The sequence below is a fragment of the Malania oleifera genome, chromosome 3 (assembly GCF_029873635.1).
Source record: "Malania oleifera isolate guangnan ecotype guangnan chromosome 3, ASM2987363v1, whole genome shotgun sequence".
In the NCBI taxonomy this organism is placed as follows: Eukaryota; Viridiplantae; Streptophyta; class Magnoliopsida; order Santalales; family Ximeniaceae; genus Malania; species Malania oleifera.
Genome location: NC_080419.1, coordinates 112,322,601 through 112,347,909, shown reverse-complemented (window position 1 = coordinate 112,347,909; position 25,309 = coordinate 112,322,601). Strand labels below are relative to the sequence as shown.

At 37.1% G+C, this 25,309-nt stretch overlaps 1 protein-coding gene across 4 annotated transcripts in view; it reads left to right on the top strand.

Moving 5' to 3' along the window:
* The window catches only part of LOC131151102 (UDP-galactose/UDP-glucose transporter 7), a 75,118-nt gene that overhangs the window by 22,925 nt on the left and 26,884 nt on the right, over window positions 1–25,309 (top strand). For all 4 annotated transcript variants that reach the window (XM_058102301.1, XM_058102300.1, XM_058102303.1 and 1 more), the window contains exons 5-6: window positions 16,206–16,316; window positions 16,437–16,595. In XM_058102301.1, the coding sequence (XP_057958284.1) occupies window positions 16,206–16,316; window positions 16,437–16,595 (270 nt within the window). The remainder of the gene's footprint in view (window positions 1–16,205; window positions 16,317–16,436; window positions 16,596–25,309) is intronic.

Genomic DNA, 25,309 nt, shown 5'->3' with positions numbered 1-25,309 from the left:
CAATCAGAAAACGATCCTCCCCCCCCCTAATGGTATCAGACCCAAGGGAAAAAGAAAATATTATAGAAAATTCAAAATTTAATAAAACAAAAAATTTAGAGAAAATAAGAAAAGAAATATTTGGAGAATATGGTAACATAGATTTTATGAAATTCAAACATTTTTGTAAAAATAATATGTTTAAAAATCCTTGTTCAGATTATATGAAAACAATAGAAAAATTATTTTGGAATTAGAATTATGAAAAATATAGAACCTAAAAGTTATGCTTTAAATATAAATGAATTACCACCAACAAGTTATAAACAACTACTGAATCAAACCACTGGAGAAGCGTACCCTTATATATTATCAGGAAATTCAAATAATATAGGATTATGGGAACATAGACAGCTTAATTGGACAAATCTATTCTTAGAAGATAAGTTAGGAAAATCATATAAAGGATTAGAAACACATATGGAAAATAATGATAAAGATAAAATAGTTGAAGCTATAAAGAATTTACCTGCCAAAATTGGAGCAATATTTAATAAAAATCCAGAAATAATTCAAGATGTAAATAAACGAAATAATATACAGAATGCTGAAATACTTCAAGAAATTAGAAAAGTATCCAAAGAATTAGAAGATTTAAAGCAAAAATTAGGATTTACCAATAAAGGAACTATTGATGATTCAGAATTATATACAAAATTATGAAAAGATTAACTGAAGAACATAATACAACAGACAGATTAAACATCATAAATGATAATATTATTACTCTATATTTTGAAATGAAGCCAATAATTGAAAAAATAATAATTAAGAAAAAAGTAGATATACCAGAAACCAGCAAATTAGAAATTATAGAATATAAGAAAAAAGTAATTAGAATTCCAGGATTGGAACCTATGGAAATATCAGAAGAACCTAATAAAGAAAAAGATAACATAAATGAACAATAAAGAATATGAAATATCAAATTATTATATTGAAGGAGTTTATGGTAAGCAAGAAGTAAAAGTCACTAATATAAGAAGAGAATACTTAGTATGTAACAAAGATATTATGTTATTAGTAATAAGGAAAGATGCTGGTAATTATAGAACAGAAACACCATTAGAACAATTAGGAAGATTAGATAAGGAAAACAAAGAAAAACAAAAAAAGAAAATATCTAGTGATGAAGACATTAAAAATATTAAAGAAGAATTAAGGCAAATCAGATTAGATCTAACGCGAAATCGTGGGGATAAGTTAGAATTAGAATTTGAAAATAAAAAAGACAAATCAGAAACAACAGAATATTGGAAACAATAATATTATAAATTAAAAACAGAATACAGAAAATTAGGTCAATGGTACAAAGATACGACAAGTAAATACCAAGCCAAACTAACGTTAGAACTTACAAAATATGCAGAGGAATATGAATTAAAAATGCAAAACTTAACAAAATCTTTTGAACAAAAACTGGAAGAAAAATTATCAGAAAGAGACAAGAAATATGATAAGTTATTAAGAAAATATAGAAGAATCAAAATAAAAACATCTAGTGAATCTGAAAAAGAATTAATTGGATCAAAATTATCTAGTGAATCTGAAAAAGAATTGATACAACATATACATAGTGATTCAGAATTTATCCCAGAATTAGATTATGAAACAATAGAAAAACCTAAAGAACAGATAGAAGAAAAAATAGAAGTTATAGATACTTACTCAAATGATGAACAACCAAGTATAGAAAGTATTATGAATTCAGAAATACAACAAACCCAAATAAATGCAACTAATCCAAATGTATACTACCCTATTAAAATAGGAACTGAAGATGAAATATATACAACCAGAATTAGACTAGATGAATATACTTACAAACCTCAAAGATTTAGACAAAAGAATCCTGAAGAAACTAGAAAAAGAGCAATTGAGGATTCATGTAGTAGGTTATTGATTACAGATTAGAAAAAGAGTGTGGGTGCACTCTAATCCGTTTAAATTTTAAGTTACGGTACCGAGTATTCGTAATTTTCTGTATCGTCCGAGTCGTAAGGGGTTTTGAAACATCTTATTATATAGTTTATACAATTAAAATAATATCATGAAAATCTCATTTTTACTCATATTTTCGTGAAATATGCAACGTAAAAATCAACTCATGTTATCTTTACTCATATTTTCGTGAAATATACAATGTAAAAATAAACTTATGTCACACAATTTTCGTATTAAAAATATTTTCTTGAATAGAAATTAATGCTGTAAAATACCCGAGGGATTTAGAACATTTCTTAACTCAAAAATTAACGCAAGTATATTAAATATAAAATTGGTATAATTGAATATGCGTAAAAATAAATTCGGAAGAATTTTATAAAAATAACTAACATAATCAAAATTTACTCACATAAAATTCGGGTATAAATTTTAAATAAAAATCTAACATAATCAAATTTACTTACCTCTTACTTAACCTTGTGATACAATCACAATGAATATCTCTAAAAATGAGATCGGAAAGAGTGGCTGAGTGAAAATTTTAATTATAACAAAAATTCTCCCTCCACCATTAATTCTTTCACTCAATATTCCTTCTCTCCTCTTGGAAAATTTTTATGAAAAATGAAGGTTGAGAGCTTCCTATTTATAGAAAAATTTTGGGGAAGAAAATTGTATTTTCCAAAGTGTGGGGAGAGGGATGAAATTTTAATTTTAATATTTTCAAATTATTGATGAAAGATGGGATGACATGTGGGATGTGGGGTGATGTGTTTTGCAATTGGGTTGCCGACACTCCTCTTTTATTTATTTATTTATTATTATTATCTTTAATTATATATATTTATTGTGCATATTATTTGGAAAGAAAGTGTGAATGATAGAATGAGTAGAGTAAGAGTTACCATTAATTAGATTTTTATTATTTATTATAAAGGAAAAAGCAAGTTCGAGTCCGAGACTCGTGTGGGCCCACTCGGTCATGTGGGCCCCGCATAGGGTACCTATTTATTATTATTATTATTATTATTATTATTATTATTATTATTATATATTTTTACAAATTATGTCAGTCAAAACATTATTTTATGTATATGTACTTATTTAGGTGTACAAATAGTGTTTACCCTGTTTATCCTACCTCCAGGGAGTGACTGAGTCGCAATAGTCTTTGAGCAATCGCTAAGATAAAGTCTTTCTTAAGCATCAAACATGGAATCAAGGATCCTACCAGAGAAACATTTTCTTTTTGATACTAACTAACTGACCATTATTATTATTCTACAATTTTTTTGGGTTATTACATCCTCCCCTTCTTATAAAAATTTCGTCATCGAAATTTACTAAAATTAAAATGAGTACCTTGTATAATGCTGTGCTTTTATCCGATCCTGCTATCGTTGAAAAGATGTGAGTATTTATGACGTATTTCTGCTTCTAGTTCCCATGATGCTTCCTCAATGTCATGGTTGTGCCAAAGTACTTTTACCGATGAAGTCTTCTTTGTGCGTAATTTCTTATCCTTCTTGTCTAAAATTTGGATTGGTACTTCTTCATATGATAGAGTATCACTAACTTTTAACGACTCATAGCTTATCACATGAGAAGGGTTTGGAACGTACTTCTTTAACATTGAGACGTGGAATGCATCATGAATTCTCGACAGTGTAGGAGGTAGGGCAATTCTGTAAGCGATTAGACCAATCTTCTCCAATATCTCGAATGGTCTAATATACCTGGGGCTTAGTTTGTCCTTTTTACCAAACCTCATGATTCTTTTCATTGGAGCGACTTTTAAAAATATATTATCCCCCACTTCAAACTCTAACTCACCCTGACGGGTATCCGCATAGCTCCTTTGCCGACTTTGAGCAGTTTTTATTTTGTCTCGGATGAACTTAATTTTCTCAGAGGTCTTTTGCATAATCTCGGGACCTAAAAGTCGTCGTTCGCCAACCTCATCCCAATATAATGGGGATCGGCACTTTCGACCATATAACGTTTCATACGGTGGCATCTCTATGCTAGACTGATAACTGTTGTTATAGGTGAACTCAACTAACGGAAGATACTGAATCCAACTTCCTTTGAAATCCAGTACACGGGCTCTCAACATATTCTCCAATATCTGAATGGTTTTCTCCGATTGGCCATCTGTTTGAGGATGAAATGTCATGCTGAAAGTAAGTCGGGATCCCAAGACTCTTTGCAAACTCTTCTAGAATTGTGATGTGAATCGTGAATCTCGATCTGATATGATAGACACGGGCACGTCATGTAGTCTAACTGTTTCTTGAACATACGACTCTGCAAGCTTGGTCATAGAGTAGTTAACTTTTTTCGGAATAAAGTGAGCAGTCTTTGTTAGACGATCAACAACCACCCAGATGGTGTTTTGTCCATGGAGTGCTGCAGGTAACCCGATTACAAAATCCATGGAGATGTGCTCCCATTTTCACTCGGGAATGTGGACTGGTTGCAGTGGTCCTGCTGGTCTTTGATGTTCAGTTTTTACTTGCTGACAAGTAAGGCACTGTTCCACGAATTGTGCAATCTCCCATTTCATGTTATTCCACCAAAAAGACTCTTCAGTCTCGATACATTTTTGTGCTTCTCGGCTGCACTGTATAAAGAGACCGATGAGCTTCTTCCAAGATTGTCTTTTGATATCTCTGTCATTGGGCACACATAATCTGGTTTGGAATCTCAAAACTTCATCGTCAGAGATGTTAAAGTCCGCTTTCAATCCACTCTATACCTTACCCATAATCTTCACTAGCTCTGCATTTTCCATCTGTGCAACCTTAATCTTTTCCAGCAAGGTTTGTTGGATTACCAGATTAGCAATGTGAGCTTGATAATTTCCCTCTACTATTTCCACACCAAATCTTTCCAGGTCCATCATGATTTGATGTTGGGTCACCATTGCTAAGACTGATGCATTTTTTCGACTTAATGCATCAGCTATCACGTTGACTTTTCCCGGGTGATAATTGATGGTGCAATCATAATCTTTGATTAATTATAACCATCTTCTCTGTCTCATGGTTAATTCCTTTTGCGTGAACAAATACTTCAGACTTTTATGGTCTGTGAAAATCTCACACCTTTCACCATACAGATAGTGTCTCCAAATTCTTCAGTGCGAATACCACAGCTGCTAGTTCCAAATTGTGTGTAGGATAATTCTTCTCGTACTCCTTGAGTTGTCGAGAAGCATATGCAATGACCTTCCCCTGTTGCATTAACATAGACCCGAGCCCTTTCCGAGATGCATCACTATAAATCACAAAACCATCTTCTCGTGATGGAATTGTCAGCATTGGGGCAGTGATGAGTCGTTGCTTTAATTCTTGAAAGCTTTGCTCACATTCATCAGTCGACTCATACTTCACATTCTTTCTTGTCAACCTCGTTAGAGGACCAGATATTTTAGAAAACCCTTCCACAAATCGGCGATAATATCGTGCCAGACCTAAGAAACTCCTGATCTCATGAATATTCTTCGGTCTTGCCCAATCCACTACTGCCTCTATTTTACTTGGGTCCATAGAAATACCATTCTTAGATATCACGTGCCCTAAGAATGCAACTATTTCTAGCCAAAACTCACATTTCTTAAGTTTGGCATAGAGTTTATTTTCTCTTAGTAATTTGAGTACTAGCCTCAAATGGTTCTCATGTTCCTCGGGACTTTTTGAATAAATCAAAATATCATCAATGAAGACCACCACAATTTGATCTAGATATTCACGAAAGACCCTGTTCATAAGGTCCATAAATGCAGTAGGAGCATTGGTCAGTCCGAATGGCATGACTAAGAATTTATAGTGGCCATATCTCGTTCGGAATGCAGTCTTTGGAACATCTTTTGACTTGATTTTCACTTAATGGTACCTTGATCGGAGGTCGATCTTAGAGAAGACTTGTGTTCCTTGGAGTTGATCAAACAAGTCATCTATGCGAGGTATTAGGTACTTGTTCTTAATTGTTACTTTATTTATTTCCCGATAATCAATACACATTCTCATTGATCCGTTTTTCTTTTTAACGAATAGCACCAGTGCTCCCCATGGTGACACACTAGGTCTAATGAACCCTTTGTCCAGCAACTCCTGTAATAGCCCCTTCAGTTTTTTTTAATTTTACCGGTGCCATTCTGTATGGAGCTTTGGATACTGGTGCTGTCCTTGGTAGTAGGACGATAACAAATTAGATTTTGCAGTTAGGAGGTAGCCCAGGTAAATCCTCAAGGAATACATCCGAGAATTCCCTTACTATTGGGATATCCTCAAGCTTTAATTCTTCCCTTGGTGCCTCTACCACGTATGCTATGTACCCTTGACATCCATGCAAGAGTAATCTCTTTGCTTGGATGGCCGACAATATTTATGGTGAAGGGCGTACACGAATTCCATTGAACTTGTATTCTTGCTCTCTAAGAGGTTTGAACACTACCTTCTTATTATAGCAATTTATACTAGCATAGCTAGAAGTTAGCCAGTCCATCCCAAGAATTACGTCAAAACCCATGCATACTAAATACTACCAAGTTAGCCGGTATTATTCTTTACTCAACACAAATTGGGTAACCTTTAAGTATTTTTCTACATACTACTGAGGTTCTTGTTGGTGTAACCACAGATAACTCAGTTTCTAATGGCCGAGTCTCTACTTCACATATTTTAACATAGGCCGTAGATATAAAGGAGTGTGTCGCTCCAAAATCAAATAATACTAATGCTTTCTTGGAGAATATGGGAATAATACCAGTCACAACGTCATTAGTATTTTCTGCATCTCTTGGAGTGAGGGCATAGACACGCGCCTGAGCGGTGTTCTGTTGATTATTGTTTCAAGGTGCCTGATTGCCTCCCCTTTGTTGATTTGGGTTGTAAGAGTTGTTTTTTGGGCTTTCTCGTTGCAACTGACGAGCTTTACCGCATTGATAATAGACCCCTAATCCGGCCCGACACTCACCCCCATGTATTTTGTTGCATTTTAGACAAGGAGTGCTTTGTGCATTATTTGGATTTCTCATTGTTTGCCCTTACCCCAAATTATTGTTGTTGTTATTGTTGTTGTTCCTTTTCCAAGGTCTCTGATTTCTACCGGAGTGAAACCCTTGTGGCATGAGCCTCTTTCTCTGGTCGAATATTTTTGCACTCTTTTGTAGACTTTCTTCTGCCATTGTTGCTTTGTTTACCAATTTGGAGAAGTCTTCGACCTGAAGTACTACTATCAGTTCATAAATTCTTGAGTTCAAGCCTTCTTCAAATTTTCAGGCTTTCTTTGATTTGTCCAAAACAAAATATGATGCAAACCGGGATAATTCAACAAATTTTGCGGCATATTGTTGTATGTTCATTTTTCCCTATTTTAACTCCAAAAACTTCTTTGCTTTAGCATTTTTGGTGGTTTCGAGGAAAAATCGTTCAAAGAAGACTTCCTTAAAACGCTCCCACGTAAGGAGTGTTGGATTTGGTCTTCCCTCTAGGAGTAACTTTTTTGAGTTCCACCAGTATTTGGCCTCGCCGGTCATTTTATAGGCAGAATATAACACCTTTTGTTCGTTCGTGCAACGAAGGACTCATTGTATTTCTTTCATTTTTTGCATCCAATCTTTTGCAGCAATTGAATCAGCTTTTTCCTCAAAAGTCGGAGGGTGCATTCGATTGAACTGTTCAACCGTACAACCTTCATGGGTTGGTGGACCATTCCATTTCTGCAGAAATTCCGCCATGACTTGTGTCATATCATGCAACATCGTAGTAGCATTAATGTCTTCTCTATTACAAGTTCCCATATTATTCTCGTTTCCTTCAATACTCACATTGTTGTTCTTCGGGTCCATTTTGAGGAAAAGGATTAGAGTTATTTTAAAATTATGACCTTATCTTTAAAGTTCAATCAAGGTTATATGCAAAAAAAAAACATTCTAGTTTACCCGATCTTACCCACATCATGGTTTATGCTATGCTCTGGGAAAATTATTTTCTAAAGTCTACAGAACCTATAACCTATGCTCTGATACTAAAATGTAATACCCCAAACCCCAAAGGATCAGGGATATTTACTTTTTACCATTGATTTATAGTGGAAGTAAATAAACTCAATTATTATTATTAAATTAGAGTACTAATTAACCGTATTACAATCATTATTCCCACCCGCATGCTTGCTATGCCTGATTTCCGATAATCATCTGATATCATACTAATATTTCTAATCAAACTTTTTTTTTCTATTCCCACCCGCATGCTTGCTATGCCTGATTTCCGATATGCTCTTCAGAGTTATCTAAAATGTAAAATATGATTGGGGTGAGACGACGCTCAGTAAGTAAATAAGATTGTTATTAGTGTGTGACCAAAATGAACTTTTATAATTTCGTAAAATAATATTTAATACTATAACTTCAAAACTGCTTTTAAAATAAATGTAAATTTAAAAATTTCTGCATAAAATTTTTACTATCAACTATAACAGTAACATTTTATAACCATATACTGTAACTGTTAAATTAAACTTTTAATTTTAGAACTGTAACTAAAATATTTAATTTTATATATATATATACTTTTCTTTATACGTTTCCTTTATATCATCATTTAGGCACAAGAATGACCCTATTCATACAAACATATACTTTTCCTTCAAATCATCAATAACTTTATGCACGTAATTAAATGTGTATATACATATATTGTAAAAACCACCCTTAGACCTGTTAGTCGTAAGTCATGTTTCTATTAGTTGTAAGTCATATTTATCCCCATGACTGGGTTGTGCGGTCCAAAAATGGGACTTAGCTTGCTGGCCGGCCAAACTAAATTAATGTACATAATCATTAAGTGAGATTTTCCTTAGTCCTGGTCTGGAACCAGGTATGCACTTTACGAAAAATGTACTACCGTATATAACCACTCTATAAACAGTGTGGGTGCACTCTGATTCGTTTAAACTTTAAGCTACGGTACCGAGCATTCATAATTTCTATATCGTCTGAGCCGTAAGGGGTTTTGAAAACATCTTATTATATAATTTATACAATTAAAATAATATCATGAATACAACGTAAAAATCAACTTATGTCATCTTTACTCATATTTTCGTGAAATATGCAATGTAAAAATAAACTCATGCCACATAATTTTCGTGTTAAAAATATTTTCTTGAATAGAAATTAATGCTGTAAAATACACGAGAGGTTTAGAACATATGTTAATTCAAAAATAAACGCAAGTATATTAAATATAAAATTGGTATAATTAAATATGCGTAGAATAAATTTGGGAGAATTTTATGAAAATAACCATCATAATCAAAATTTACATACAAATAAACTTGGGTATAAATTTTAAATAAAAATCTAACATAATCAAATTTACTTACCTCTTACTTAACCTTATGAAACGGTCACAATCATAGTAGTTAGAGGCGCGAGCTGAGTCGAGGCACAAAGGGTCTTTGAAGCCGAGGCGCGAGGAGCAAGGCTAAGGCGCGCGCCTCATGAAGGTGAGGCACACAATTATTAAAATGGTGTAAAATGTCTATTTGGGATAATTGATATATGAGCATATGAATATCTAGTAATATTAGAATTTAAAATGGCAAAACATTCAATTACAAAATTGAAAATTTAATAAAATTGTCAGTACGAAGCCCAAAAGCATCAACAATTCAACATAGTTCAACATCAAAAGAAAAGAGTACAAATCAAAAAATAGTAGCTAAATTTCAATAAAAAAATAAATATTATGTATTAGTTATAATTTATAAACTCACATTAATTAAACTAAATATTACAAATTAAAAAATAGTAGCTAAAGTTCAGTAAATAGAATAAATATTATGTATTAGTTATAATTTATAAACTTGCTTTAATTAAACTAAATATTTAATTAGTAATTACATATAAAGAAGAAGAAGAAAAAGAGTAGCCAAATTTCAATAAAAAGAATAAATATTATGTATTAGTTATAATTTATAAACTTACATTAATTAAACTAAATATTACAAATTAAAAAACAGTAGCTAAATTTCAGTTAAAAAAAAAAAATATTATGTATTAGTTATAATTTATAAGCTTAGATTAATTAAAGAAAAGAAAAAGAGAAGTTGCAGGCAGCAGTCAGCAGCACGCAGCACGCACAAGCAGGCAGCAGGAAGAAAAAGAAGAAGAAGAAGAAGAAGAAGAAGAAAAAGAGAAGCAGCAGGCAGCAGGCAGCAGGTAGCAGTCAGCAGCACGTAGCACGCAACAAGCAGGCAGCAGGAAGAAGAAGAAGAAGAAGAAGAAGAAGAAGAAGAAGAAGAAGAACTCGCGAGGGCTCCTGCTGGTTCGAAACGAAGTCACGAAGGGTCTTGCTTCTTCAAAATGTCGAAGACAAACTCACGATCTTGGTTCGAAGCTCGAAGATGAAGTCGCGAAGGTTTCCAGCTGGTTCGAAGGCTCGCAGACGAGCTCACGTTGCTGATTCGAAGGATCACGAAGGCTCCTGCTGGTTTGAATGTGCAAGATGAACTCACGAAGGGCTTCGTAGGGCCGAGAGGGGCTAGGGCTATGTTCGTTCGAGTCGAATGAGGGCTATGGGTCTGGCTGTGGCTATTTCTCTCCTTTAAATGACTGAAAATTCACAAGGCACGACTCACTGCGCCTGTCGCCCCAGTGCGCCTTGTCTCGCCTAGCGTCGCCTCTTGCAGGTCGCCTCGCCTCACCTGGTTTGAGGTGCAAGCCTCTTCGCTTCACTGCGCCTTGCGCCTGAGGCGCGCTTTTAACTACTATGGTCACAATGAACATCTCTAAAAATGAGATCGGAAAGAGTGGGTAGGTGAGAATTTTCTCCTTCCACCACTAATTCTTTCACTCACTAATCCTTTTCTTCTCTTGAAAAATTTTTGTGAAAAATGAAGGTTAAGAGCTTCCTATTTATAGGAAAATTTTGGGGAGAAAAATTGCATTTTCAAAAGTGTGGGGAGGGGTGAAATTTTAATTTCAATATTTTCAAATTATTGGTGAAAGATGGGATGACATGTGAGATGTGGGGTGATGTGTTTTGCAATTGGATTGCCGACGCTCCTCTTTCTTATTTATTTATTTATTTATTATTATTATCTTTAATTATATTTATTTATTGTGCATATTATTTGGGAAGAAAGTGTGAACGGTAGAATGAGTAGAGTAAGAGTTATCATGAATTAGATTTTTATTATTTATTATAAAGGAAGAAGCAAGTTCGAGTCTGAGACTCGTGTGGGCCCACCCGGTCATGTGGCCCCCCCCGGCATAGGGTACCCATTTTATTATTTTTATTTTATCATATATTTCTTCAAATTATGTCAGTCAAAATATTATTTTATGTATATATACTTATTTACGTGTACAAACAGTGTCTGCCCTGATTATTCTATGAAATTCCATTTTGACTAGGCCGACCTCTAGGGAGCGACTGAGCCATAATGGTCTCTAAGCACTCTCTAAGATAAGGTCTTTCTTAGGTATCAAACATGAAGTCAAAGATCCTAACAGAGAAATACTTTGGTTTTAATACTAACTAAATGATCATTATTATTATTCTACATTTTTTTTTTTTTTTGGGTTATTATAAGTGTATCGTGAAAAGATATGTTCCAAGCTCCTTTGACAATGTCCACTAATTGGGGATGCTTGACCCAGCAATTCAAAAATCTGAATGGGAATTTGGAACCAAATGTAGGAAAGGCCAGTTCTCCACCAATTTTCCTTGCTATGAAACAATTTTATTAGTCCAACTGAGGATAGGACTAGTGAAAGAGTACCCTCAAATCCTGATTCAGACAAACACTCCTTGAAATCCATAATGCCAGATAAACCACAAGTGGATAATGGACACCTGCTTTTAGAAAGTTATGTAACTGTGATGAAATCTCCTGTTAAAATCCAGGGATCATTTGAAACAACCTTATCAAGAACCAAGAGATTAGACCAAATGAACGTCCATTCTTCTTTACAGTTGGAAGCATAAGAAAAAGTTATGCAACAGTTCCTTGAGAAATTTTGTGATATACATTGAGGTTTTCTGATTGTGTTAGTGACATTGAAATATGAGTGTTGTAGCTAACAAAAATGCTGCCAAGATTGCAACACCTGTCATAGTTGTGCATGAAAATCCGGTCCTTCTAAATGGCCCTGTCATTGAATTGAAGTTTGCAGCTTTAACTTTGGTTTCACAAATGAGTGAGTTTGAAGTTTGCAGCTTTAACTTTGGTTTCACAAATGAGTGAGTTGTTATAAATTTATGCACCTCCTCCTGTTTAGCAGGGTTTAGGCCCCAATGCCCCTAATGTTCCCATCACGTTTAACCTGAACTTTTGGAGGACTGCCTCTCTTTTTCATTTTATTTCCTACAGAAGATTTACTCTGTAGAACACACTTGCTATTCGAGTGCTGACCACTGGTCTTGTTATTCTGTCCTGCATTCTTGGAGTAACATCTGTATTACTGAATCAGGAGGAGGTTTTTATTTTACTAGTTGGAGAAGCATTCACTTCTTTTATAGGAGCTGTTGGTTCTTCTTCTTCCACAGTATTTCCTTTCTTGATGGTAGAGTCTGAAGGAATTGTTCCATAAACACCCAAATTACCATATGATTTCACATCTAAAATAGTGATTGAGTCAGGATTGTCCTCATCTGGAGAGGCAGTAGAGTCCAAATCACTTTCAGAAGTTGAATTATCTTTTCATTATTCAACACCATAAAAGAGTTATTTTATTTTTGAGTAAGGGCATGACAGCAGGAGACAAGAGAATGTGACGCTGCTCGACGATGCCCCCTTTCGCCAACAACCCTTGCTGCTTCCCTCCATCATCTCCCTTCATCAACAACAATGGAGATTCTCTTCTCACGTTTCAATGTAGATGGGTGACCCCTTTCGACCTTGCCTTTCCTCTCGCTCTTGTTCTCTTGTCACATGCCCTAGTTTCAAACCCCCTCCCTTTTTCTCCTGGCCGAACATTCTTCATCTTCTTCTCTTCTCCACAGCCATATCTTCGTTGTCATTTGTCACGCACTCTCCGATTGTTTCTCTCTGTTTTTTGGTGCTGGCAAGCTCTCTCCTGTTCGAAGCTGCCCTCTGTGACTGGTTCGCAAGATTCTCTTTGTTCTTCTGGTGGCTGCTTGCTCTCTCCACTTCGTAGCTGTCCTCTGCGTCAAGCTCTGGTCGCAAACTTTGTTTTCTGATGATCACATGCTCCTCCAGTTCTAAGCTGTCCTCTGGTTGTTTGCTGGAAGGCCTTCTTCTCTCATGGACCTTTCACTCTCTGAAAGGTTTGGCTCTGTTTGTTCGTTGATTACCTTGACAAGATGCTGAGGGATGGGAAGCATACTATGGTGGTAGAAAGGAAGTCCTTCGACCTGGTTATTGAAGGGGGAAGTTTTGATTTCCTTAGAATCACAGAATACCACAGGGGAAGAAGGATCTCCATCTACCTAGAGATGGAAGAATTCAGATCTTTGAATCTTGGGAGGAATTCTGGGCTTTGAAAAAAGTCATACCCCAGGCAACTTCTTGGTTTCATCAAACATGGACAATGATAGAACACTCACTCTGCACCTGAACTCGAACAAATTTAGGAACTACCTTGCCCTTATGGAAACAAATAGTGGTGGCTGAATAACCCTTGCTTTTCCGGAGGGGTATGAACCCAAGGGTTGGAAGAGGATCTCCTTGGCAGCTGAGCTGGGTTGCGGTCTTTTTCCTCCCACAAAGAAAGGTTCAACTTCTACAGTTGTTCAGAAGGTGGAGAAGAAGCTTACGGCCTCCCCAGTGGATTTGAACCCTCTCCTTAACAGATCAGCTCCCTTGTGCCCGTGCCCTCATTGTGGAAAGCCTTTGAGTCTATTGCTGAGTGGTGGCTTGACACCCAAATCGCAGGTGGTGGGGAAGACAAGTAATCTCATGTGATCCTTCGTGTGTTGTGGGGGAGAAGAGCAGTGCTGCAGTTGGCTCTTTCGATTTTCCTAAGCAAGATGAAGGCAGGTCCAAAGCTTTTGTCACGTTTGAGGAAGTCAGAGTGGGCCTTAACTTGGGCCTTGGAGCTACAATTACGGGGATTTTTTCTGCCTTGCAGTCTCTCTTGACTACTCAAAGTCCATACTCAACTCTTTTTCTCCCTTTAAGCTTCATGACGGTCCTCCTGAAGCTGCCAAAAAGTTAGTCCAGCAGGAATCCCCTATGTCTCAAACTGATGCTAAAAGACTAGCCCTGGTTCCAGCCCCTAGCACAGGCTATGACACTTTGCATGTCAATCCCAACTTTGAGGATTTGATTGATAGACCCAATTTTGGTACTTTGAATGACATGGACTCAGACAGTTCCCACTTCAAGAATCAGGTATTTTTTTTAGGTTCTTCGGAAGTTGAAATCAGTAAGCAAAACCATAGGCATGTCCTTCGAAGGGTTTGAGAACAGAGCCTTACATTTGAGGATATTGAAATAGAGAGAGAAGAGAGGAAATGGGAAGTAATCACAAAAAACCAACGGGGAGTATCAGAAGGTTCAATACCCGTAGGGATTTAAAGCGCTTGGAATGCACAATGAACTATGGAAAACAGGAGGATGCTCAGAAATGGAAGAGGCATCAGTACCCAGAGCCCTTGTGTTAAATCATGTTAAGGAAAATCATTTCCTGAAATAATCAGGGCCACCAAGGAGAAGTGAAAGGCTTTGAACCTCATCCCTCTCGCTATCTTTTGGTGTGCTTGGAAAGAAAGAAATAAGAGAGCCTTCAGCTGGCTTAGTGGACAAATTGTAAATGATCACAACGGAATGATGTTTGCAACACTCTACAAACAGGTTGATGTTTCGTAACGATGGATTGGCATCCCCTTGATGACTTGCTAAAAAAAACACCGCAAAAGAGTTCTGAATGGAATGTGGTTTCTTTCAGCCTTTTTGTCCACCTATTGCTTTTTTGCTTTACACTTTCCAAATGAATGTTGAAAGGCAAATAGACTGCACATTTTGTTGGCTCCCACTCATACTCCACATCTACAGTTAGGGTGCTCCAAGAGGCAGTCTTTATATCCACAAATTATGGTGGATCCCTCTTTGATATCAACTTCAACACGTAAACAAGCACAGTATGTTCATCATTTTATTGATATGAATCCAAGCATAAAGGTATCACCACTGCTCTTTCAACCCAATGTTGGTCTGGTAAAACTGAGGGTATATTATCAAACTTCACCCAAATTGGAAAATTATCCAACTTGAGTGATGACATCACCACAGTTCTATCAATGTATGTAAAGAACAAAAAGGGCGGCCTGGTGCACAAAGCTCCTGCACATGCGGAGGGTCCAGGGAAGGGGCGGACCCTGATGGGTCTGTAGTACTCAGCCTTACCTTGCATTTTTGCAAGAGGCTGGTTCCATCAATGTATGTGCAAAAGAAAAAAATTTCTATATAGAACTCTTTCTTGAATGAGCTTTTGACCGGCGGACCCTGATGGGTCTATAGTACTCAGCCTTACCTTGCATTTTTGCAAGAGGCTGGTTCCATCAATGTATGTGCAAAAGCAAAAATTTTCTATATAGAACTCATTATTGAATGAGCTTTTGACCACTTCTACTGTCTTTTCCCGGCTTCTTTAGTGATTTATCCCAACTATTTATTCTAGGCACGAAACAGTTCAGAAGTTTGCTGACCGCCTTGTGGGGACTTGGAAGGTTGGGTTTATTGTGTAACATTCTGACAAGTTTCGAGTTCTAACAATGCTCTCCTGTGGTGCGGGGGGAAAGGAAGCAAAAAAAAAAAAAAAACGCTTGAATGTTGAATTTCTTGTCTTGAGTGAACTAAGTACCATGTCTAAAGTATTTCCCGTCCACAGTGATTTGACTATTTGTTCTTGGAAACATATTCTGAATTTTCTAGCATTTCAATTTCAAGAGTCACTAAAATGATCTCTATTTTTCTGTCATCACAAACTGATTGATCTTGCATTGCAGTCCATGTTTTTGGATTAGCCTGGTGCATATGAGCCTTGCAGCCAATACACTGCTGATGCAGGATGTCCATTATGTTGTTAGAAGTGCAATGCTTATTTTGAACTCCTAAAAACTATAAATGTCTGATTTTCTAAAATAAGCACATCACTTTTGCATTTATATTCAGTAACTTGTTTTAAAATTATTTTTGAATTGACGTTTGCTTTGTCATTTTTTATTTTTGTATTTTAGGTAAGTCTTTCAGTAACACTGACTGCTGCTGGGGTTATCATAGCGGCACTTGGAGATTTTTCTTTTGACCTTTTTGGATATAGCATGGCTCTTACTTCTGTATTTTTTCAGGTTCGGCCTCATTTTTGATTTGCACCATCTATATATGCTTATTTCAAAACTGTAAAGCTTTGTTTTTTGGATTTGTTATTTGTCTGCTTTGCTGATGCAATTTCTTAATTGCAAATGCAGACCATGTATCTTGTTTTGGTGGAGAAATCTGGTGCCGAGGATGGGCTTTCATCAATTGAGATCATGTTCTATAACAGCTTTCTTTCTCTTCCATTTCTGCTAGTTCTCATTGTAATTACAGGAGAGTTTCCAAATTCTTTATCTCTATTATTTGCAAAGGTAAGAATTTTAACCCATTTTCATTATCATGCAGATTTAGACAACAAATTTTGAACTTTTGGAAAGAAATTAAACCTTTTTTTTTTTTTTTTTTGAAAAACAAATTTTTGGGTATACTGTATATGAATATGCCAGAATCCTGCACATATTTTTGAATGCTTGAAAAACAGCCCAAATTTTATAATGGTTGAGATTTGCTTCAATTTGCTAAGATTCAATTCTAAATGTTGATCCGACATTCTAACCGTGATGTTCTAAAAAATTAAAATAAAATAATAAAACATGGAAAATCTGCAAAAAGGTATTTTTTAAAAAAAAGGTTAGGAACTGAATTTTGTTATACATGTGCTATAGTACCTTTGTTTGATGTTTTGTTTCATTTTTTGCACTTACCGTTTATCAGAACCTGTTTAAAGTGTGCTTGCATGGCATATGCGTATCATGAAAACACAGATCTGCTTTTGATTTTGGCCTTTCTAAAGCTCTTTACCTCAAAGATATAATGGTCATTCTTGAAGTCTTGTGGTGAACTTGAGAATGTTTGTTTGTCATTTTGCTACAAACATTTAATGTTTAATATAAGGTAAAAACAATTCAAAAATAAATTAGAAATATAATGACTCAAGCATATGCCTTGTACATGCTCCCCAAGGACTAGCAGTACTGTACCAATGTGATTCACTTGAAATCTGCTAACTTTAGAGCAGGGTGATAATCATTTCTGTTGCAGGTTATTTATGTCTTTTAGTATTATTATTATTATTATTAAGTGTGTTAGATGTGTTTAGAGTGTTAATAATGAGAGTAGTAAGGGGATTAATTGGCATAGAATTGTATTAATTGTATTAAAATTAAGAGGGAGAGATCCTTCCTATATTCAAGTAATTCATTTTAATCAAATCTTAACTTGGTATTAGAGCGTGATCAAACCTAAACCCTATTTCCCTTATTAGTCGCTGGGAAACACCATTCCTGCGGTTGTCCTTCCCAAATCCACCTCCATCCCATATTATTTCACAAAACCAACCATACACCCATAAATGGACCCCCCCGACGACTCACCCCACAAAACCCCATCGCTGGAGGACCCCCCATGCTCTGGCCAAATTCCGGCAGGGTCGACCCCCACGCGCCGGTGTGTGAGTGAAGTTCCAGTCACTTCTTTCTTTTCCTCCGACTTGCTTTGATTCCTTCTTTAGACTACATTATCAAGCTGTTAGGTCAGTTTTTTGCTAAAAAATTTAATCTTTTTTGGCTATGCACTTGTGGCATTCCGTTAATTTCCGTTCAAGGTTTGTGAAGGCTTCTTTGTGAGTTTTTTTGGAGCCGTGGCAGGTTTGGTTCCATTGTTCGTTGTGAGGCTTGTTGGCAGTGCTCGTGCTATATCCGGTCGGTGAGTTGTTCACTATTAGTGGTTTGTGTCAGGCTTCGCATTTAGGTTTGTGATTCTCCGAATATTAGTTTGAATGTTTATTTTATTATTTTATTTTTTATTTTATGTGGTTGCAGGATTTGTGAGGTTTTTTTTTTTTGGATGGGAATCTATGGAAATCCCAAAAATGTGTTTCTACACCACTGTTGCCACAAAAAATAACGACTCAAAAAGTGGGATAATGGAAAAAAGAAAATATGTTCATGGTTCTACAGGCTGTGTTCTTATTATTTTAGGCGGGAGATTGAGAATAGGGAAATTTTGACACTTGTTCCAATATAATTCCCTTTTGAATGAGAATGAGAAAAAGACGTTGTGGTTCAAATGAAGGATAGATCTTGAATTGTTTTCCTGTTCTGGGGAAATCGACGGAAGCCTCAGATTGGCATGGACGGTTATGGATCTAGAATGTGCAAGGAGATTGGGAATTATGTTAAAAAAATTATATACTCTAGTAACATTACACGTATATATGGTTATTTCTAGGGGAGCACTTTCATTACAAACAAAAGGGAATTCGTTTTCTCTTTGCAAATTTTTTGGAGGATTGAAGCGTATTCATGAGGAGCGTTGTGCAACCTATAATTGCCGACGTTCGTGAGATGCAGAAGCTGAGGGTGCAGATGACAGTTTTTTGTGTTCAAGCAGGCTTGAGAGCTGAGTTTGAGGAAGTTTGGCCTCAGATACTTCGCAGTGCCGAGCTGCCATCGTTTGACGATGTTTATTCTTGTGTCATTCGTGCTTCCTTTAGCACGCATTCTCCCGCTTTTGCATTTGTCTTTGCGAGGACAACCTTTGCTACATAGGGTGATTCTAGTTTTTACTTCCCCAACTGCAAAAAAATTATCGTTAATAGTTAGTGGTTGAGTGGTTCATTGTCAAATATTTGTGAATGGCGAATTGAATGGGCCATCGGAGTTCTATATATTATATATAGACTTACAAAGGCTGCTATCCGTGGAAAAAGAAATAGTTCTAGCATGATTCTACGCCTATATAGTAAAATATAAATCTGTCAATGCCCTATACATGTAAACAAATATTATGCTAACTGTACAGGAATTAATGAATTGAAATTATAAGAAATAAATGGGGGCTGAAGTAAGGAAAAAGAAATCTTTTGCTTTTCTGTTTGGCTGTTCCGGTTGACAGCCCCCCTCAAATTGGATGCGGGTTGATCAAACAAGCATCATTTGCTACTTAGGAACGCAAGTTTGATGACGAGTGAGAGGGCCTTGGGTGAGATATCCACATGTTAATCAAGTGGAAATGTGTGTGGGAAGAGTGTGGATAACCCTTGAGGCGTCCCAAAATGCTTCCCCACGAATAGTAGGTGACAATCGAACCCCCCTTCAATTATGCTTCATGAGCGCATTATAGATAGGGAATTGGACCGTGATCTAGATAGCACTTGTTTATTGGCATTGTAGAGAGTGGTAGGATCGGTCTTAGAAAAAAATCTAGCTTAGGCAACAAAAGGCCTCGAAGCCAAATATTTTAGAACAGCAAGAGACATTGCCTGATATTTAAGATTCCGTTTTGATGATCTTAGAAGAAAACTTGTCTGCTTTTACTCTTCCCAAGAGAGATCAATGCATCACCTAAGAACACACACCAACCAGTGATGGAGTGACGTGTATCTGCACAACCAGCCCAATCAGCATCGCTATAAGCAACAAGGTGAGTAGAATTGCCTGCAGGGAAGAATAAACCACAGCCAGAAGTGCCCTGAACAAAGTATATGATGCTACGGACAGTAGCCAAATGAAGATGACGAGGAGTTTGAAGAAACTGGCTGACTTGCTGTATAGCAAAAGAAATGTCTGGTATAGTAATGATGAGATAGAGAAGACTATCCACCAACTTCAAGTATAAATTGGGATCAGCAAGTAAGTCACCCTCCTCTTTGCAAAGCTTGACATTTAATTCCATGGGAGTATCAACCGAAGTATCTTTCTGAAGGCCAGCTGTGGCCACTAAGTCACTAGCATACTTATGTTGATTGAGTGAAATACCTGAGCAACTACGATTCACTTCAAGACCAAGAAAATATTTGAGAGACCCAAGATCTTTCATATGAAAGGACTCTAAGAGATGAGTCTTGAGCTGAGCAAGTAAAGCAAAATCGGAATCAATAATCACAATATCATCAACATAAACCAAAAGAACAACAATACCCATTTCTGATTTCTGAAGAAACAATGAAGTGTCATACTTACTCTCTTGAATGAAAATTGTAAGAAAGTGGTGCGGAATTTATCAAACCAAGCCCTCGGAGCTTGTTTGAGACCGTAAAGAGAACGACAAAGCTTACACACATGTGAAGTCGGAGAGGGAAACAAGCCCGGGGGTGGCTTCATATAAATACACTCTTTAAGATCCCCGTGAAGAAAAGCATTCTTGACATTCATCTGATGTAGTGGCCACCCACTAGAAGCAGCAGGTGCTAGAACTGTACGAACAATAGTCATCTTAGCCATAGGAGCAAAGGTCTCTTCATAATTGACACCATTTTCTTGATTATTCCCAAGTGCAACAAGGCGAGCTTTGTAATGATCCAGACTTCCATCAAATCAGACCTTGACTAAGTAAGCCCATTTACAACCTAGAGGAACAATGGTGGGAGGACAAGGCTCAATGTCCTAGGTGTGATTGGCCTCTAGAGCGTTAATTTCTTCTTGTATAGCTTATCGCCAACAATCATGCTTGGCAGCATGTGAGTAGGAAGTGGGAATATCTAAATTGGACAATGCAACAGTAAGAGCTGAAACAGAGTTACCAAAACTTGAAGAGGGAAACCCATACCTGTCTGGGGGTATAGACACTCGAGAAGAGCGACGTACCAAAGGCTCTGGAGGTGTTGCAATTGACTGAATCTGGAGCGTGGTAGGATAAGATATTGGATGAGCTACCGAAAGAGACTGTGAGAGGGGGCGCCGCGTATACACAATACTTGGTTTAAAACAAGAACTTAGTGGATGAAGATTCGAGAACTGCTCCTCAAAGGAGGGGAGAATCACAGTAGAAGAGGAGGGTACAAAGGACACAGGAGAAATGTTGATTTTCAAGGAAAATAGCATTCCTAGAAATGCGTGTACGATGTAATGTAGGATCATAGCAAACAAATTCCTTCTAACACACATTGTATCCCAATAATGCACATCGAACATATTGAGCAGTTAATTTATGTCGTTCATGAGGAGGTAAATGAACAAAACATACACAACCAAAGGTGCGGAGGTTATCGTAACTAGGTTGCTTTGCAAATAAACGGAAATAGGGAGACTCCATGAGCAGGACTTGAGAAGGTAAACGATTAATCAAGTAAGTGGTAGTTTTCAGATCCTCAACCCATAACAAGGATGGAATGAAGGATTCCAGAAAGTGAGTACGAACCACATCTAGGAGATGACGATTTTTCCGTTCGTCTACTCTATTCTGTTGGGGAGTAACAGGACATGAACGTTGATGAATAATGCCTTTAGAAGCCAAAAATTCCTGAAACTCAGTAGACACATTCATCACCAGAATCTGCGCGTAATGTCTTTATAGAAGCAGAAAATTGATTGTCAACGTTCGCTAAAAACTCAATAAAAGTACGAAAAACCTCAGATTTAGAGCGAAGAAAGTAGACCCCCAAGTAAATCTACTATGATCATCAATGAAAGTCACATAGTATTTAAATTTTTCATGTGAACTAATCGGGGAAGGTCCCCAAACATCACTATGGATAAGCTCAAAACAGTGAGAAGCTTTACTAGCATGTAAAGGGAAGGGAAGGGAAGAGTTTTGCTTTTACCAACTTTGCAAAAGGCACTCTCAAGAGATAAAGAAGAACATTCTTTATTACCAAGTAAACCAGAGTTCAATACATGAGATAAGATCTGAGTATTGGGATGGCCTAAACGATGATGCCACACCATACTAAGATCTGAAACATTATTACAAGAAAAAGACTTAATAGAAGAAACTAGAGAACGTGCTGGAGTAGGCATAAGTAGTGGAAACAAGCACCCCACTTTAGGTCCCTTCGCGATCGGCTCCCTCGTTACCTGGTCCTGCACAACACAACCATTACTAGAAAAATTAACAGCACAATTGTTATCAACAAATTAACCAATAGAAATAAGATTCGTGGAAAGCTGAGGAGCAAAAAACACATTAGTGAACTTAGAAGTGGCATCTCCAACAACAACTATTGGCAAAGAACTAACATTGGCAATCTGAATAGCAGATTGACCAGCGTAGGGCCGAACATGACACAAGGTAGTGGTATTTGTCATGTGATTAGAGGCACCTGAGTCCACATACCAGATATTAGTAGAATTGTTATCTTGGAGCCCCATTGCTGATAATGCGGAAATTAGCATCTGTTGCACCATTTCGGGTGTGCAGTAATTCGCAGGAAAAGGTGCAAGAGCAGAGAAGTCACTTGAAGAAGAGCCAGGGGCCGAAAAATTCATTGTGGGGGGGGGGGGGTACACTAATAGAAGTTTGGAATGCCTGGGCCTGACGATTTTGCGGGAAAATAGGGCATTCTTTGATAATGTGACCCTTCTTCTTGAAATAAGAGCAGAATTTCTTGGAACAATTAGTAGCGATATGTCCAAATTCTTTGCAGCAAAAACACTGCAAAGTGCTAGAATGTGTAGGCGGTCCTCGTTGTTGAGGAGCATAAGCCCATAGGGATAGACTCGGAACTACCATGAGATTGTGCTAGAGTAACTTAAGTACTAAGCCGTTGTTCTTCACGAAGTAACTCACCAAAACAAACGTCCAGAGAAGGAACAGGAGAGCGATTTAGCAGAGACGAGCGAACAGATTCATACTCGGGGCAGAGTTTTAGAAGAAACTTATCACGACGACTAGTCTCGTGAAGATGCTGAATAATGGGAAGAGAAGCCACAGGAACATCCATAGTAAGCAAATCAAAATATTCATTCCAAAGAGTCAGAAACCCCGAGTAATAGTCTTGGATGGAACGATTGTCATGTTGAAACATGGCAATAGCATGCTCTAACTGAAAACGACGGGCACCATTATCTTGATGATATACTGTTTTTAAATAAGTCCACATGGATTGAGTGGTGCGATAAGATTGCAAGTTGGGGACAGTATGTGGTTCAATAAAGCCAAAAAGTCAAGACATAATCTGAGCATCAAGCATAGCCCATGAAGGACAAGCTGCGGACTCCTTGGATTTATCAGGATTGGGTGCATAATCCATGCCATCAATATGACTCCAAAGATATTTTCCGTTCAGGAAAAGTTCAAACTGGAAAGTGCACGTAGAATAATTGTTGCCTATAAACTTGGCACACACATGTGCGGTCATGCTAAATAATGAAAGAAAATCGAGAAGCCCAGAAAAACAGACTGTGCCGAAAGAAACATACCACCAGAAAATCTAAAAGCCCAAAATAAACAACGTAGGTACAAAGAAAAAACCAAGAGCAACCTCCCTACACTAAAAAATTAAATCTTGAACCAAAAACCTGCTGTGACGAGAAGATAAGTGCCAGAAACTGCAACAGAAAGCTGTTGCATGCTTGCTGAGAGTCACAAACAGCAACAGAAACTGGAAAAGTAAGTGGCAAACCAAAAACCTGCTGTGCTTGCTTGCCGGAAGTCACAAGCCTGCTTGTCAGGAGTCATAAACAGGAACAGAAACTGGAGAAATAAGTGGCAAATCAAACACTTGCTGTGCCTGCTTGATGAAAGTCACAAACAGCAACAGAAAACTGTTGCCTGCTTGCCGAGAATCACGAGGACATAAACTGGAGGAATAAATGGCAACCCAGAAACCTGCTGTGCTGACAGCCACGCAACCACAGAAGTAATGAAAGAACAGAGAAAAAATTCCACAAGAGAAAACAAAACCACAACAGCCACGAAACCGAAAAGACAAAAAATTGAAGGGAAAAAAAACTTAGCAATGTTGGCTCTAATACCATGTCAAATATTTTGTGAATGGCCGAATGAATTGGCCTTGAGTTCTATATATATTATATATAGAATTTACAAGAATGCTATACATGGAAAGTAAATAAGATCTAGCATGATTCTAGCCCTGTACAAGTAAACTATAATCTATCAAGCCTATACATGTAAACTAGATATATGCTAACTATACAAAATAATGAATTGAAATATAAGGAAATAAATGTGGGCTGAAGTAAGGAAAGAAATCTTTTGCTTTGCTGTTTGCTATTCCGTTGACAGTCATACTGGTAAAGATGGACGAGGTAGAGGTACTCCTTGAAGGCGTACTCGTTGTGGATGGAGTAATCATACTATTGAGTGATGTTGAGATCTTCACGGCAGACCTTCACGTGTTGCCAATGCAGCCACCACTAACTTCACACCTTTGGGGGCAGCCAATGCAACCACCACCGACTCCTTACCTTTGGGGTCGAGTGGGGGCAACAACGTACTGAATCCACGTCAGAGTAAGAGTATTCCAAGTTCCAGCACTATCAAGCATCACAACAAGCTTTACTTCCCATTGCATCTCTTGCCTAAACAGGTAATCACACAGTATGACTGTCATCCAATACTTCGCGCCCTAGTCCTTGGGTTATAGACTCTATAGCCCTTGATCATAGCACAGGTATACCTAGCTTTTTCTCCACTCTTCAATATCCTACAAATTTACCTTGTGTTACTCTTTCTGATAGATCCACTACCGTGGTCAAGGGAATAGGGCCTGTAAATCCCACTTCTTCTATTTCTATTCCTTTGGTGTTATATATTCCCAAATTTCCTTTCAATGTTATGTCCATTAGCAAAATTACTAAATCTATGAATTGTTCAGTGACATTTTTTCCCTGATTCTATGGTTAGTTAGGATTTGAAGACATGGACGACGATCGACGAAGGGCGTGAGGCTGGTGGACTCTATTACTTTGAGCCGCTATCTCCTTCTGCTGCCTGTGCTGCTGCTGCCACACCTTTCCAAATTCGTTGTCGCCCGGGTCATCCTTCATTGGAAAAGTTAAAATGTCTTATTCCTAATTTAAGTTTTGTGTCTAGTCTCAATTGTGAGTCTTGTCAGTTGGGAAAGCACCGTCGTGTTTCTTTTTCTTCTTGAGTCAATAAATGGGCTGCAAGCCCTTTTATTTTAGTTCATTAAGATGTCTGGGGTTCTAGTAGGGTTGTGTCCAAGTTGGGTTTTCGGTACTTTATAACCTTTGTGGATGATTATTCAAGAATGGCTGTGTTATATTTAATAAAAGATCATTCTGAGTTATTTCATGTATTTTGTGCCTTTTGTTATGAAATA